The sequence below is a fragment of the Zonotrichia albicollis genome, chromosome 21, assembly GCF_047830755.1.
Source record: "Zonotrichia albicollis isolate bZonAlb1 chromosome 21, bZonAlb1.hap1, whole genome shotgun sequence".
NCBI lineage: Eukaryota > Metazoa > Chordata > Aves > Passeriformes > Passerellidae > Zonotrichia > Zonotrichia albicollis.
The window spans coordinates 3,553,261-3,568,535 of record NC_133839.1 but is presented as its reverse complement, the minus strand read 5'-3'; the positions used below and the strand labels follow the sequence as shown (position 1 = coordinate 3,568,535).

At 57.1% G+C, this 15,275-nt stretch overlaps 1 protein-coding gene across 2 annotated transcripts in view; it reads left to right on the top strand.

Annotated features, from left to right (window-relative positions):
• Positions 1-15,275, top strand: part of NIBAN2 (niban apoptosis regulator 2) — a 35,074-nt gene that overhangs the window by 12,732 nt on the left and 7,067 nt on the right. For both annotated transcript variants that reach the window (XM_074555990.1, XM_074555989.1), the window contains exons 2-7: positions 4,198-4,328; positions 8,725-8,853; positions 8,936-9,041; positions 10,511-10,678; positions 14,646-14,761; positions 14,841-14,945. In XM_074555990.1, coding sequence (XP_074412091.1) covers positions 4,198-4,328; positions 8,725-8,853; positions 8,936-9,041; positions 10,511-10,678; positions 14,646-14,761; positions 14,841-14,945 — 755 coding nt within the window. The remainder of the gene's footprint in view (positions 1-4,197; positions 4,329-8,724; positions 8,854-8,935; positions 9,042-10,510; positions 10,679-14,645; positions 14,762-14,840; positions 14,946-15,275) is intronic.

Genomic DNA, 15,275 nt, shown 5'->3' with positions numbered 1-15,275 from the left:
TGCCCTGCCTGTCACCCTGCCCTGGCTGACAGCTCTGGTGGCAGCACTGCTCATGGGCTGGGCAGGAGAGGAGCCTCCTGTCCTGTTTTCAGCCACAGGAGCCTCAGGCTGACCCGGGACAATGACACACCTGTGCTGCCCCGCTCTGTGTCCTGCTGTGCCCACAGCACAGCCTGGGTGATGCCAGCACGGTGTGGAGGACCTGGCAGGGAGGGCTGGAGCGTGGCTGGGAGCTGCTGTGGCCTGGCTGAAGCCTGTCCTTGCTGCCAGCACCCACCCAGCCCTGTACCCAGCCCAGTGTGGGGTTTGGGTGCCCTCTGTGTGCCCTCTGGAGTTGCTGTGACCTGGCTGAGCCCTGTCCTTACTGTGTCCTTGCCATCCCACCCTGTACCCAGCTCAGTTTGGGGTTTAGGTGCCCTCTGGAGCTGCTGTGGCCTGGCTGAAGCCTGTCCTGGCTGCCAGCACCTATCCAGCCCTGTGCCCAGCCTGGTTTGGGGTTTGGGTGCCCTCTGTGCCCTCTGGGCTGTGCAGCCCCTTCATGTCCCCCCTGCTGGAGCCACCACGTGTGCCTGAGTCACAGAGAGCAGGAGGGGAGCTGGGGGCTGGGGACAGAGCAGCTCTGTCACCAGAGGTGCTGACACAGGGATTCTGCCCAGCCAGGCGTTGCTGCTGCTGCTGCTGCTGCTGCTCTTGGAGCCCCACAGTGGCTTCCCCCTGCCAGGAGCCAGCCCAGGGACGTGCCAGGGCCTGTGCCAGGGATGGGCTGGTGCCAGGGGGAGGGTGTGGGGCTGGTCCCAGGGCATTGGGAAAGCACTGGGGTGGGTGGGTGGGTGGTGGGGGACACCCAGCCCTGGGAGCTCCCTGTGGGTGCTGCTGTTTGCCAAATGCTTTGTGGGTGTCTGAGCTCACACCCAGGTGGTGTTGGCTGCAGGGGTCCCTTCCCTCCTCTGCCATGCCAGGTGACAGTCTAGGGGGCTGTGTCCCCTGTCCCCACACCCCTGCAGCTCCTGGCTGGATGTGCAGCCAAAGCTGCTGGTGGAGGGACAGCCACTCGTGGGTGGCTTTGGTCGCAGAGCTGGAGCACAGAATGCTCTGTACAGCCCTCAGTGCTCCCTTGTGCTGGCAGGGAATGCTCTGCACAGCCCCCAGCTCCTCGGGGAGGCTTTGCTCGGCCTGGTGGAGGAGCCAGGGGGCGGCTGAGGCACTTCCTGAGGGTGACACATCAGCCCTGCCAGATGTGAGGGGTCAGGACACCCTCTGGCATGGACAGCGTGGGCACCCACCCTCTGCTCAGGCACAGCCCCCCACTCTTATATCACCCCCAGGTGTCTCTGTCCCTCTTGCTCCCCTGGGCTTGCCACCAGGGCTACCAGGCAGGGAGCACCCAGCATCCCCCAGCACCCTGAGCATCCTGCTGAGCCTGGGGAGATTTCGTCACCTCTGCTGTTTGACTGCAAGCCTTGTTCCAACCTCTGCAAATAATTGACTTTTGCTTTTCCATGTGCTTAAACCCTCCTTAATTGGCCCTGCTGTTAATCAGGGAAGAATGAGTGACTAAGCTGTCTCGCCTGCCCGGGGAGCAGGGGCTCCTTTTTTCCCATGGACTGAAAGGAAATGAAACCTCAGAATGTCCTTTTCAATCTCAGCTCTCTGCATGGCTGCCCAGAGCCCTGGCCAGGATCACACAGCCTGGGAGACAGGAATTGCAACAGAGGTGCTGTGTGCAGGCCAGGAGGAGAGGCCAAAACTCAGCCTGAGGAATTCTGTGCTGGGATGAGCTGGGGTGTCCCATCCTTTGCTGTGAATTTGTTCAGCTTTGGGGGGTTTTGCCCTGGCCTGTGGTTTGCTCAGTGGCTGGCAGTGCTGGCATCTCCTCAGGGATGGGTTTATCCCTCCTTGGGCAGCATATTCCTCTGGAGCTGCTCATCCCTTGGGGATTTGCAGCACCCTGCAGCAAAGCTGCTCCTTGTGCTGCCTTGGCTGCCAGCACAGCTCCGGGCTGGCTCCTGCTGCAGATTTTGGCTCCTGTTGCAGATTTTGGCTCCTGCTGCAGATTTTGGCTCCTGTTGGAGGTTTTGGCTCCTACTGGAGGTTTTGGCTGCTGCCAGGCTGTGCCAAGCCGGCGTGGGGGCTGTTTTGTCTGGGTCTGTGCCCCCAGCATCGTGCTGGCTCCAGCACTGGGATGCAGAGCCAGGATCTGTCCTCCCCGCGCCCATCGCCGGCGCTCCGGCCAAGCCTGAGCTGTCAGAAATCGTTGGAGGAGACTCAAATTCTTCATTTTTCACAGGCTCTGGGGCAAAGTTGACTGGGGAGTTCAAAGTCGAGGCTGTGTGTGCCAAAAGCAGCTCAGGGGGGAGTTGTTTCTGCAGCTTTGGGATGCCTCAGGATGGGGTTTTGGTGTGCAGAGGGGGTTGGGGCAGGGGTGGGGAGGTGCTGGGTGGGTCAGGGTGCCCAAGGGGCTCCTCTGGCCACACTGGGGCTGGCAAAACCCCATCCCTGCTGTTTGGGGTGGGTTTGCAGTGTGCCCCCACCCCCTGCATCCAGGGGCTGCATCCAGGGGCTGCCTGTGGGATGGAGGGGATCTCCTCCAGTGAGGGGTGCAGGGGGATGCCTGGCAGCTCAGGCTCTCCCAGCACCTTGGACTCATTCCAGATTGGAATTTGGGGTGTGGGTGGGGGTCCCTGCCTCAGGTATGGGGGGTCCAGGCTGTCCTTTCCCCTCAGCCCAACCCCAATCCCAGCCCTGCTGCAGCCCAGGCTGGGAGCCCTTTGTATGGGATGTCCCTTGTGGGGCACAGTGGGGTTGGGGGTATCAGTGATGTTTGGGGTGGGGAATGGGGGGGCTCACCCCAATCCCAGCCAGCTGAGGTGGCCAGAGCAGGGCCAGGAGCTGCACAAGGCACAGGAAGCTCCGGCACCACCGGAATCAGCTCAATGTCAGGAATTTCCTGCTGGGGAGAGGAATCCATGAAATTAATGTGAAAGGCCAAAAAAAGAGATCATCCTGACCCTGAATCAGGCTCTGGGCTGCAGGGAGGGCAGGAGGCAGCGGGTTCTGCCATGGTCCCTGCACCAAAGGCTGTTCCAGCATTGTGGATAAACCAGGACTCTTGAATTATTGATTAATATGATTAATTAGAAGTTGTTTATTGTTTATTTTATAGATTTTATAAATCTACTCTCCTTGATTGGTGTTTTCATTTTGTTCTTTTGTTTTCTGCCTTCATTTTTTAGTGTTTGTGATTGGTTACTGTGTAGGTGTTCTACAGTCTTCTGTTATTTAGTTCTTGTGATCTTGGTATGCAGTCTCTCAGCTTCTTCGTTCTTATTTTAGTACAGTTGATGTTTTAGTAACTGGTGAATTTTAGGTTGCTTTGAGACAATTCTAAGAACAGTTACAGACAGTGTGGCTGGTGCACACTAAGACTTAAGTTGTTTAGATATATTTTTATATTCCAGGAGGCTGGAGGGGACTGGGGAGGGGTCTGGGTGGGCTCTGAGGGGTTCAGACCCCAAACCCAGCCCGTGCCTGATGTAGCTGTGCTGTCCCATTGCAGATGTGAAAAGTGAATATTAAATGGCCCTATGCAGATATTTACTATATGTATTATGTTGTATTGATTAGTAGTGGTGTATTAAAATTTTGATAGTACGGTAAATGTAATTTTGTGTTTCAAATGTAACTTTTTTAGTTAAAATAGAAACTATGTGCGTGGGATATTTTTTTAAAGGAAGGAATGAGGTACTCCCACCGAGATAGCAGCCACAGGACACCTAAATCTTTCAGAGAAAGAGAATTTATTGCTCCATTATCAGAAGAAACAAACTTCTTCCCACCTTGCTCAGCCATGAAGAGCTGTTAGGATTCAGAGGAAGAAGCTGACACTGACCAGATAGAATCCTTTATTTGAATGGAATTTATGCATCATGTATGAATATGCAACAGGCTATTGCTTTTAAGGGTTAATCCTCTGTTAACATGGGTCCTTTTTGGGCTTATTTTGCTCAGAAAAGGGTACCTGTCCTGCCCATAACTCTTTGTTTTTATGGTCTCCATTGTCCTGATCTCAATTTTTATTACTCTAAATTAATACTCTACTCAATTTTTTATTACTCTAATTATATTACTATTTTTATACCCACTTTATTACAATTAAACTTTTAAAATTTTAATTTTTTTTTGTCGTTTTTCCCTCAGAGAGGACGGGGAAGGTGCTGGGCGAGTTCTGCCGCTGCTACAAGGAGCAGTTTGGGGTCGCTCTCTTCAACAGCGTCCGCTATGAGATCGAGGGCGCCGGGAGCCCGCAGGCCCAGCTGCTGCACCGCAAGGTGAGGGCCTGTCCCAGATCCCTGTCCTGTCCTTCCCCAGCTCCCTGTGCTTCCCATGGCCTCCATCCTACCTCCTGTGCTTCCCACAGCAAGGTGAGGGCCCGTCCCAGATCCCTGTCCTGTCCTTCCCCAGCTCTCTGTCCTTCCCACAGCAGGGTAAGGCTCCATCTCCATCCCCAGCTCCCTGTCCCTCCCCAGCTCCCTGTGCGTTCTACAGCAAGGTGAGGGCTCCATGCCAGCTCCCTCTACCTCCCCAGCTCCCTGTCCTTCCTACAGCAAAGTGAAGGCTCATCCCAGCTCCCTGTACTTCCCACAGCAGGGCAAGGACTCATCCCCAGCTCCCTGTCCTTCCTTCCACAAGGTAAGGGCTCCATCCCCAGCTCCCTGTCCTTCTCATGGCAAGGTAAGGGCTCCCTGTCCTTCCCACAGCAAGGCAAGGCCTCCATCCCAGCTTTCTGTGCTTCTCACTGCAAGGCAAGGCCCCCATCCCAACTCCTTGTCCTTCCCACCACAGCATAAGGCCACCATCCCCACCTCCCTGTCCCTCCCATAGCAGGGTAAGGGTTCCCTGTCCTTTCCCACAGAAAGGTAAGGGCTCATCCCAGCTCCCTGTGCTTCCCACCACAAGTTGAGGGCTCCCTGTGCTTCCTACTGCAGGGTAAGGGCTCCAGGCCGCCATCCCCAGCTCCCTATGCTTCCACAGTAAGGTGAGGGCTCATCCCAGCTCCCTGTCCTTCCCACATCAAGGCAAGGCCTCCATCCCCAGCTCCCTGTCCTTCTCATGGTAATGTGAAGGCTCATCCCTGCTCCCTGTGCTTCCCACCATAAGTTGAGGGCTCCCTGTGATTCCCACAGCAAGGTGAGAGCTCCAGGCCTCCATCCCAGTTCCCTGTGCTTCCACAGTAAGGTGAGGGCTCGTCCCAGCTCCCTGTGCTTCCCACGGCAACGTAAGGCCTCCTTATCCTTCCCACAGCAAGGTGAGGGCTCCAGGCCTCCATCCCCAGCTCCCTGTCCTTCCCATAGCAGAGTAAGGGCTCCTTGTGCTTCCCACAGAAAGATGAGGGCTCATCCCAGCTCCATGTCCTTCCCACAGCCCTGGTAACTGATTCTGGAGTCACTTTAGGGGGGCTCATTCCCCTTTGGGTTAGTCACTGCTGGGGACTCTCCGAAGCTGGCATGTCCTTTCTGTCCCTTTCCCTGCTGCTGGCCTTGGGGCCAGGTTCTCCTCCCTCCTGAGTGGGATGTGCCCTGTGCTGCTGGCCCAGCCCATCCTGGGGCCCTGTGCACTGCCTGGGCTGGGTTTGTCCCACCCCATGGAAGAACACACAGCAGGGTCAGCTGTGTGCATGTCTGTGCTCCATGCCAGGGCTGCAGGAGCTCAGGGACCCCTCAGTGCCCCCCTGAGCAGCTGTGCCAGGCACTGTCCTCCTGCTCCTGGGTGTGAGTGCTGCTCCCACCTGGGCACATCCCTACGGAGGAGCACAAAACCCCTGGCAGGTGATTCCAGAGGTGGCTCTGAGTCTGATCTGCACCTGAAACACCAGCAAGATACAACAGCAATGAGAATATGGAATAAACACATCTGCCTCTGGCCTCTCCAGCAATCCAGAGCTGAAAAATCCTCCCTGACACCCTCTGCCCCTGGCCCTGTGGCAGGGATTTGGGCACCCCAGGGGTTCCCCAGCCCCACAGCCTGGCACACACCTACCAGTCCCAAATATTTCCTGGGGCTGGGAGGAGCCCCCTGGGTGTGAGGAGGGGACAGCTGTGCTGGGGCTCCTGGGGTGCTGGTGGCTCCCCATGGTCCCCAGAGCCGTGTCAGGGCTCAGCCTGGGTTTTATTCCATCAGCAGCTGGTCTGCCACGTTTCCTGCCTGGCTAAAGGGATGGGATTGGTGCTGTGGCTCTGTGGGATCCTGCCTTCCCCTCTTCCCCAAGGCAGATCACTTCACATGGGGCTGCTCACAAGCTGACCTGCCTTGGGGACCTCCCTGGGGTGGTTTATTTGGGGTTCTGCCTGCCCAGGTTGGTGGAGCTTCTGTCCTTGAAAGCAGGAAGAGCTGTGATTGCTCATGACCACAGGCTGCTGCTTTTGTCTGGGGCTTGAAGGGGTGGCTGTGCTCAGGAATCTGGGCAATGCCTCCCTGAGCTCAGCCTCCAGCCCTGGCTGCTCACAGGGGCCGTGTCCCTGACCCACCCATGGAGGTGACACCTTGCCCAGGCACCAGGACACGTCCCATCTCCTCAGGGACCTGCCTGGGCCTGGGTGTGTTAGAAAAAACAAAGGAGTGGAGGTTCCTGGTGTCCTCAGCACCCTTGGGTGCCTCGAATGCCTTCAGCCCCCCCGGGAGGTGCCTCCATCCCCAGGTTGGTTGCTTCATCCAAAAGCTCCAGCAAGCAGCCCAGGAATGTCTGAGGGACAGCAGTGAGGTGAGGAGGTCAGGGACACTGCAAGTCTTGGAAAAAACCCGTGTAGAAATAGGAATTCCTTCTGCTCAGTGTCCTGTCTGCTGCCCAGCCCCTCCTAGGGACACAGCAGTGCCACTGGGACATGTCCCATGTGCTGCCCAACCTGTCCCAGAGTCCTGGCAGTGCCTGCTGGGGCAGGGTGGGATCCAAGCCCTGGCTGGTCCCTGCTGGAGGCCACCATGGTGCAGGGTGGGTGGCCACAGCAGAAGAGGCGGCTGCTGCACGCTCCAGCCCTCACGAGAGCTCTCAGCTCTTGTTTATATTCCTGAGATCATAAAAATTCCTGGGACAAATTGTTGGCTCCCTCAGGCAGGCTGTGTTTGGGATGGTGCAAACGCTGCTGGCCAAAAGGTGCTGCAGAGCTGGGGAGGGGCTGCACAGCCTGGGGGGCACGGGGCGTCCTTGGCCTGGTCCTGGCATGGAATCCTGCATGGAATCATGGAATGTTTGGGTTGGAAAGGACCTTAGAGCTCATCCCGTCCCACCCCTGCCATGGCAGGGACACCTCCCACTGTCCCAGGCTGCTCCCAGCCCTGTCCAGCCTGGCCTTGGGCACTGCCAGGGATCCAGGGACAGCCACAGCTGCTCTGGGCACCCTGTGCCAGGGCCTGCCCACCCGCCAGGTGGGTCACCCTTCCCAAAATCCACTCAAAATCTCTCCTAGTTTAAAAAAGCTGTTACTGGTCCCAGGGAAGTCCAGAACATCTGAGCATCTTCTATGGGGTGACTTTGTGCTTTTCCTCTGCCCTGTCCCATCAGAAGACCCTGCTGGGCAGGGTTTGGTTCCTGCCACCTGCAGCTGCCCCTGGCAGGACCTTCTGGCAGCGGTGGCACACATCCTCCCCCTGCCCCAAGGCGGGGAAATTCCAGCTGGGGCTGGGAAGAGCTGCTGGAGAGCTCAGATGCAGCTTTCCACTCAGCCAGGGGAGCTGGAGGGGTCAGCTGAGCTCGGTGTATCCCTGGGGGAGATGCCAGGGACAGAGGTGCCACCACAGCTGCCACCATGTGCTGGATGAGTCACCCCTCAGAGCTTTTCTAGGGCTGTGCCTGTGGTGCCCCTCAAAGCATCTCCCAAATGCACCAATTCAGGCACCAAAATTTGTGCTGCCATGGGAGGTGATGCAGTAGAGACCTTCAGCATGGTCCTAGAGAAGAAACACCCACCCAGACCACCATGGATGGACCTCACTGAGCTCCCCAGGGCAGAGCTGTCCCCTCCCTGATCCCTGTTGTCCCAGTTTGCAAAGCCAGGTGTGGGCTAAGGAAGGCAGGAGCCTCCCCTGAAATGGAAAATGTAAAACCCCTCTCTCTGAATTGTTATAAATTTGAAATTAAGGAGCTCTCAGGCAAAGATATGGTAGCAGGAATAACAGTTCTTTACTAGGAAAATTAAAAATACAAATGCAATAGTACAAAAAAAGAAAACCACTGAATACAACCTACACCCCTGTGTGTCAGGGCGGTGTCCCAGCCCCATCCATGGGGGCTCAGCCCTCCTGCAGTGCCAGCTGTGGCTCTGCTGCAGCACGGATCCTGCACAAGGGGGGAGTTTTCCTCTGCAGCTCCAGGGCTGCTGCAGATGGGCCTGGGCTCCCTCTGGCCATGCAGGGCAGCAGAAAGCTGCTCCTCTGGCAATGCAGGGGGCAAAGGCTGCTGTGCTGGGCCAGGCTCAGGTTGGATCCAGGTAGGAATGCTTGGCTCCTGCCCTGGGCGCAGCATCTCCCCATGGGATGCTGGAATGGGATCAGCCCTGCAGGGACACTCAGTGGCATGGACAGCAGAGATCTCCTGGAGGGAGGGTTGGCTGTGGGAGAGGGAAAGAAACAACTGCCCCATGGACAGCAGAGAACTGCCCCAGCTCTGGCAGATGGTGACTGAACACACATTGCTTGGCAGTCTAGGACACCTGTGCTGTCCCTTCCCTGCAGGTTCCACTGGAGGACCATGTCATCTACTCAGGCAACATCTTCCAGTACATCGAGGAGAATAAGAAGTGGAGGAACCGCTTCTGCGTGGTGCCCCACAACTACGGGCTGGTCCTCTACGAGAACAAACTGGTGAGGACAGCCCCCCTTTCACCCACCCCCAGCAGTGTCCACCCCAGGGGACACCCCATCCATGACCATTTCTCCTGCTCAGGCCTATGAGCGGGAGCAGCCGCCCCGGGTGTTGGTCAACAGTGCTGGCTACAAGGTCCTCACCTCCGTGGAGCAGTACCTGGAGCTGGTCAACAACAGCCTGCCTGGTGAGGGCCCTGGTGGGGACCTTTGGGTGGGTTTGGGGGTGTGATCCCTGAGGGACTTCAGAAAAGAGTGATTGTGGGGTGTCATATCCTTGGGAACCTTCAGAAAAGGGTGAGTTTGGGGTGCAGCATCCATAAAAGCTTTCTGGAAGGGGCAGATTTGCAGTATAGCATCCCTGGGAACTACTGGAAAAGGTGATTTTGAGGCATAGCATCCCTGAGGGCCTTCAGAAAAGGGTGATTTCGTGGTGTTATATCCCTGGGAACCTTCTAGAAAAGGTGGGTTTGGGGTGTGGCATCTTTAAAGAACTTCTGGAAGGGGCAGATGTGAGGTGTAGCATCCCTGGGAACCTACTGGAAAGGGTGAGTGTGGGGTGTAGCATTCCTGAATACCTTCTAGAAAAGGGTGATTTTGGGGTGTTATATCCCTGGGAACCTTCAGAAAAGGGTGAGTTTGGGGTGTAGGATCCATAAAGACCTTCTGGAAGTGGCAAGTTTGGGATGTACCATCCCTGGGAACCTACTGGAACAGCTGAGTTTGGAAGTGTAGCATTCCTGAGAACCTTCTAGAAAAGGTGAGTTTGGGGTGTAGTATCCTTAAAGACCTTCTAGAAGAGGTAGTTTTAGGATGTAGCATCCCTAGGGACCTTCAGAAAAGGGTGATTTTGGGGTGTAGCACCCCTGAGGACGTTTTGGAAAGTGTAGGGTTGGGATGTATCCTTGAAGAGCCTCTGGAAGGGGTAGGTGTGAGTGTGGCATTCCTGGGGACCTTTGGAAAGAGGCTGGTTTAGGGTGCAGCATCCCAGGGATGCTGGAAGGGATCATTTTGGGGTGTAGAATCCCTGAGGGCCTTCTGGAAAAAGTGGGGTTTGGGTGTAGCATTCTTGAAGACCTTCAGGAATGGGGTTTTTTGGGGATTTTTTTTGGTTTTTGGGTTTTTTTCTGGGCACCTTTGGGAAGTGGTGGTTTTGGGTAGTGGGGTTGTAGGGAAGGGAGGAAGGGAGGAAGGGAGGAAGGGAGGGAGGGAGGAAGGGAGGGAGGAAGGAAGGAAGGAAGGAAGGAAGGAAGGAAGGAAGGAAGGAAGGAAGGAAGGAAGGAAGGAAGGAAGGAAGGAAGGAAGGAAGGAAGGAAGGAAGGAAGGAAGGAAGGAAGGAAGGAAGGAAGGAAGGAAGGAAGGAAGGAAGGAAGGAAGGAAGGAAGGAAGGAAGGAAGGAAGGAAGGAAGGAAGGAAAATAGGAAGGAAATGTGTCTGTGACAACCACATGATTTTTAATTACTTTTAATTTTACCTCTCAAATTTCATTTTTATCTCCTTTTCAGAAAAATGAGGCTCTTGTTGCATTTTTTTTAGAACAACTCCCAGCAAAGGCCTGGGAAGGAGCTGCAGGGTCTGTGTGTCCCTGCTGGACACCCCCAGCCCTGCAGCCTCCCCGTCCCCCTCTCCCCCTGAATCCACCCATGCTTTCCCACAGGTGTGACACCGAAATCCGGGCACTCTCCCATCCTGAAGTGCCCCACGGATTTCCCCCTGGTGCTGTGGCACCCCTATGCCAGGCACTACTATTTCTGTGTGATGACGGGCAAGGAGCAGGAGAAGTGGCGGGCGGTGTTCCAGGACTGCGTGCGGCACTGCAACAACGGTGGGTGACACCTGGGGACACTGAGCCACCTCCTGCTCCACAGGCACCTGCAGAGGGCTCTGGGAGAGGGGATGGCTTGCAGCTCATGAGGAGGAGTTGGGTGGGAGTTGTTGAGGAACTTTGGAGAAGGGAAGTGTAGCCACATTTCACAGAGAAAAGCAAGACATGATTCTTCCCAAGAATATTTCTGGGTTTCACATTCTCTGAACTTCACATTCTCTGGGTTTCCTTCCTCAGAGAAAGGAAAAACACGGAAATATTCTTGGGAAGAATTGTGCCTTGCTTTTCTCTGTGAGATGTGGCTACAGGGAAGGATCCAGGGAGGTCCTGGAGGGGCTCCTGGAGAGCTGCAGAGGGATTGGGGACAAGGGATGGAGGGACAGGACACAGGGAATGGCTCCCACTGCCAGAAGGCAGGGCTGGGTGGGATATTGGGAATTAGGAATTGTTCCCTGGGATGGTGTGATACCCTGGCACAGAGCAGCTGTGGCTGCCCCTGGATCGCTGGCAGTGCCCAAGGCCAGGCTGGAAGCACCCTGGGATGGTGGGAGGTGCCCCTGCCCACTGCAGGGGGTGGGACAGAATGATTTTTAAAGTCCCTTTTAACCCAAACCAGTCTAGAATTCCATGACTGAGCATCTCATCAATGCCAGCATCACCCCCAGCTCCCTGGAGCATCCCTGTGCCCAGCTCCATCCTCTGCCCATGAGGAACTATTGCCAGGAGTAAACACAAGACCTGGCTCCAGAGCTGCCCTGATGCCCATTTCCCACCCTGAGGGAGAAAATATTTGTTAATTAAAATCACCAAAACCCAAAATCCTCCTGAGGGCTGCCAGGGCTGTGGGCAGGAGTGCAGGGCAGGAGTGCAGGGCAGTGCAGCTGGGTGGAGGCAGGACCTGCCTCCCACACCAGTGATACTCTGGCAGGAAAACACGATTTTCCTGCTTGACTGTGGCCTGGGCACTCCTGGGCTGAGCCCCAAGTCCTGGCCATGCTTGGGATGGTGAGAAATTTCCTGAGGAAGGCGGTGCCAGAGCTGAAACCTGCTCAGAATCAGGTGTTTAGTGGGCATTTTAGACTCTGCCCAGTTTCTAAATGCTTCTTTCATTCCTGGGAACTCTGGGTAGCCTCAATTTTGCCTCAGTTTTGCCTCAGTTTTGCCAGAGCTGCTGTAATAGGGTGAGATCTGGAGCCTGGGTTTCACTGATGTTTCCATCCCCCCACATTGGATTAAATCTGAAAAAAATCTCCTTTTTATTTTGTGCTGGGGGTGTCTGAGCTCGTTGGGCTGAATGTGCCCCTCCTTTGTGTGGGGCTGGGTGCTGTGACCCCTCATTCCCCTGAGGATCATTTCTGGGTGAGCTCAGCCCCCCAGAACCCCCCATGCTGGCTGGAGCAGCAGCTGTGAGCAAAACCAGCTCTGGATAAAAGAGGAATTGATCTCCTGCTAACAAACCCCCAATTTTCATCTCTAATTCCCCTCCCACCTGCTGGGTGCTGCTGTGAGACACAGGGGAGGTGGGAGCCCCTCCACCACCCCCTGTGCCAGCCAGAAAATCCTCTCCTCCCTCTCTTCCTCCTCAGCATGTGATGGAAAAGCCTTCCCAAGTGGGCAGTGGCCAGGGAGGGCTCGGTGCTGCATTCCTCCAGCCTGGATTTGTCTGTGACTTTGTTCTTCCTGCCTCTCTCTGCTCCTGGGAGCTCCAGGATCCTGTTTCATATTCCATGAAGGCTCTTTTGTTGTTGGAGAGCACTTTAGGTTGTTGGGGTTTTTTTTTTCTCCTCTAAATTAGAGGCTCTGTTTCTGCCTCTGGTTGTGATTGGTGTGGGAATGTTCAGCTCCCTATCTCAGACTGTGTTTGTGTAACAGCAGCTCCTCTGTAGGGACTGGGGATGTGCAGCTCTGTTCCACACACAGACAGGGTCAGCCTGGTGTCCCTGGAGCCCCTGGCTGCTCCAAAACTGTCCCTTGGCCAGTCTGGTGTCACCTGGGGCTGGGCAGTGCCCACCCTGAGGGCTCCTGCCCTTGTTTCAGGATGGTTTGAGTTAAAAGGCACCTTAAATCCCACCCAGTGCCAGCCCTGCCATGGCAGGGACACCTCCCACTGTCCCAGGCTGCTCCCAGCCCTGTCCAGCCTGGCCTTGGGCACTGCCAGGGATCCAGGGGCAGCCACAGCTGCTCTGGGCACCCTGTGCCAGGGCCTGCCCACCCTCACAGGGAACAATTCCCAATTCCCAATATCCCATCCAGCCCTGCCCTCTGGCAGTGGGAGCCATTCCCTGTGTCCTGTCCCTCCAGGTCCTTAACCACACATTAATGAAGGAAACTCATTAAATTTGCCCTGGGAAGTGGCACAGGGGCTTCTTGCACCAGGACAGAGCACAGGGCTGGGAACAGACTCAGGGATGTCCCCAGGCTCAGCCTGGAGGGAGTGACCTTGGGAAGGCTCTTGGGAGGCAAATCCTGCCCCAGGCCTGGCAGGGACAGGGGGTGAGGATTGTCCCACCTGCTCCCATGGATGGAGCAGCTCCAAGCCCTGGAAGCTCAGCCCAGCTCTGGCTCCCACCAAAGACTGAGAAAGGAGCAGATTTTACTTTCTCAGTGGTTTTTTTTCCCCTGATTATTAAGCTGCCCCTTAGCAAAAGCTGCTTAGGCTTGGAGTTAATTGTAATCACCTTAGAAAAGTCTGTGTGCACTGGGAAGGATCTGCTCACTGCCCTGGGCTGTCCCTCCTGGACACCTGGCTGTGTCCCCAGCCCTGCCAGGTGCTTTGGGACATCTCAGCAGTGTCCCCAGCCCTGCCAGGTGTTGTGGCACATCTTTGCAGTGTCCCCAGCCCTGCCAGGTGCTGTGGGACATCTCAGCAGTGTCCCCAGCTCTGCCAGGTGCTGTGGGACAATGTCAGCAGTGTCCCCAGCCGTGCCAGGTGCTGTGGAAGGTGTCAGCAGTGCAGGGATGATCCCCTGGAGCCTCCCAGCAGGCTCAGATCCCATCCTGATCCCCTCCCGGGGCATGGGGAGGGGAGCTGGGCTGCAGGGTTCTGTCCCAGGGCTGTTTCCCTGTCTGTCAGGGACACGTAGGGACAAGGCAGGGACATGTGGCACAGCTCCTGCCTGCTGTCCCCATCTCCTGGCTGTGGAGGCTCCCAGCCCTGCCCCTCCTGCTCGCTGGGGGTGACACCCGAGCCCCTCTCGTGCTGCAGTGACTCACCCGGGACAGCCCGGCCCTGACTCACTCCTGAGGCCTCTTGGCCACTTTGCTCTTCCTTCCAAGCCTTGCTGCTCCCCACAGGGCCCCTCTGACTGCAGCTCCCCAGCTGGGGGCTCACTGGGTGTGTGTGGGGTTGGGGGTCACTGATGCCCCATCCTGATGAGCGCCTGCTCCTGCTGTGCCTTTGGAGCTCACTGAGCCCCCAGGTCCCTGTGCACCATTTGTGGGTCACTGAGCCCCCATCCTACCAAGTTCCTGCTCCTGGGTGCCTTTGGGGCTCACTAAGCCTCGATTTCCCTGTGCACCATATGGGGTCACCGAGTCCCCAGGTCCCTGTGCATCATTTGGGAGCCACTGAGCTCCCAGGTCCCCATGCACCATTTGGGGGTCACTGAGCCCCCATTTCCCTGTGCACCATATTGGGGTCACTGTGCCCCTAAGTTCCTGTGCACCTTTGGGGTCACTGAGCCCCTAGATTCATGTGCACCATTTTGGGTCACTGAGCCCTCATCCTACCCAGCCTCCCTGCCCTCGGGGTGGCTCTGGACGGGATCACTCTGGTTATATCAGGAGCCCCCTGCTGCCCCTCACCCTGTCAGGGGCAGTGCCTTGGGACAGCATCCCCCAATCCCAGTGACAGCTCTGGGGGCTTGCCCGGGTCCGGGGGTGTGGGGGAGCACACAGGGGTGGGCTGGGGGTGCTGGGCCGCCCCTCCCTCCCAATTCCAGGCTGCTGAGCCGTGTCCCCTCCGCAGGGATCTCGGAGGACTCCCGGGTGGAGGCTCCCGCCTTCACGGACGCCATCCGCATGTACCGGCAGTCCAAGGAGCAGTACGGCACCTGGGACATGCTCTGCGGCAACGAGACCCAGGTGGGCACCGCGCCCCCAAACCGGGCTCCCAGGGCTGGGGGGGCTCAGCAGGCTCCCCAAAAACCTCCTGCTTCCACAGGTCCTGAGCAACCTGGTGATGGAGGAGCTGCTCCCCGAGCTCAGGAGCGCCATCGGGCCCCGGCTGAAGGGCAAAGCCCCGGAGCGCCAGCGGACCTGGATCCAGGTGTGGGGCTGGGGCTGCCGGGGGGGTCCCCAGCGTCCCTGCCCTCCCCGTGCCTGCACACCCGGCTTGGGGAGCCTCCTTACCCCTGGGCTCGGTGCCCACCTCCCTTCCCCGCTGGGTTCTGTGCCCACCTCCCTTCCCCACTGGGTTCTGTGCCCACCTCCCTTCCCCCTGGTTTCGATGCCCACCTCCCTTCCCCGCTGAGCTCCCTCCCCACCGACTTCTCTGCCCCTTTCTCCCGGCCCCTTCCAAAGAATCCGTCTTTTCTCCAGAGTGGATTTTTCAAGCTCCTTCAGTGCCCCTGCCCAGCCCTGCCCAGCCCCGCCTGGG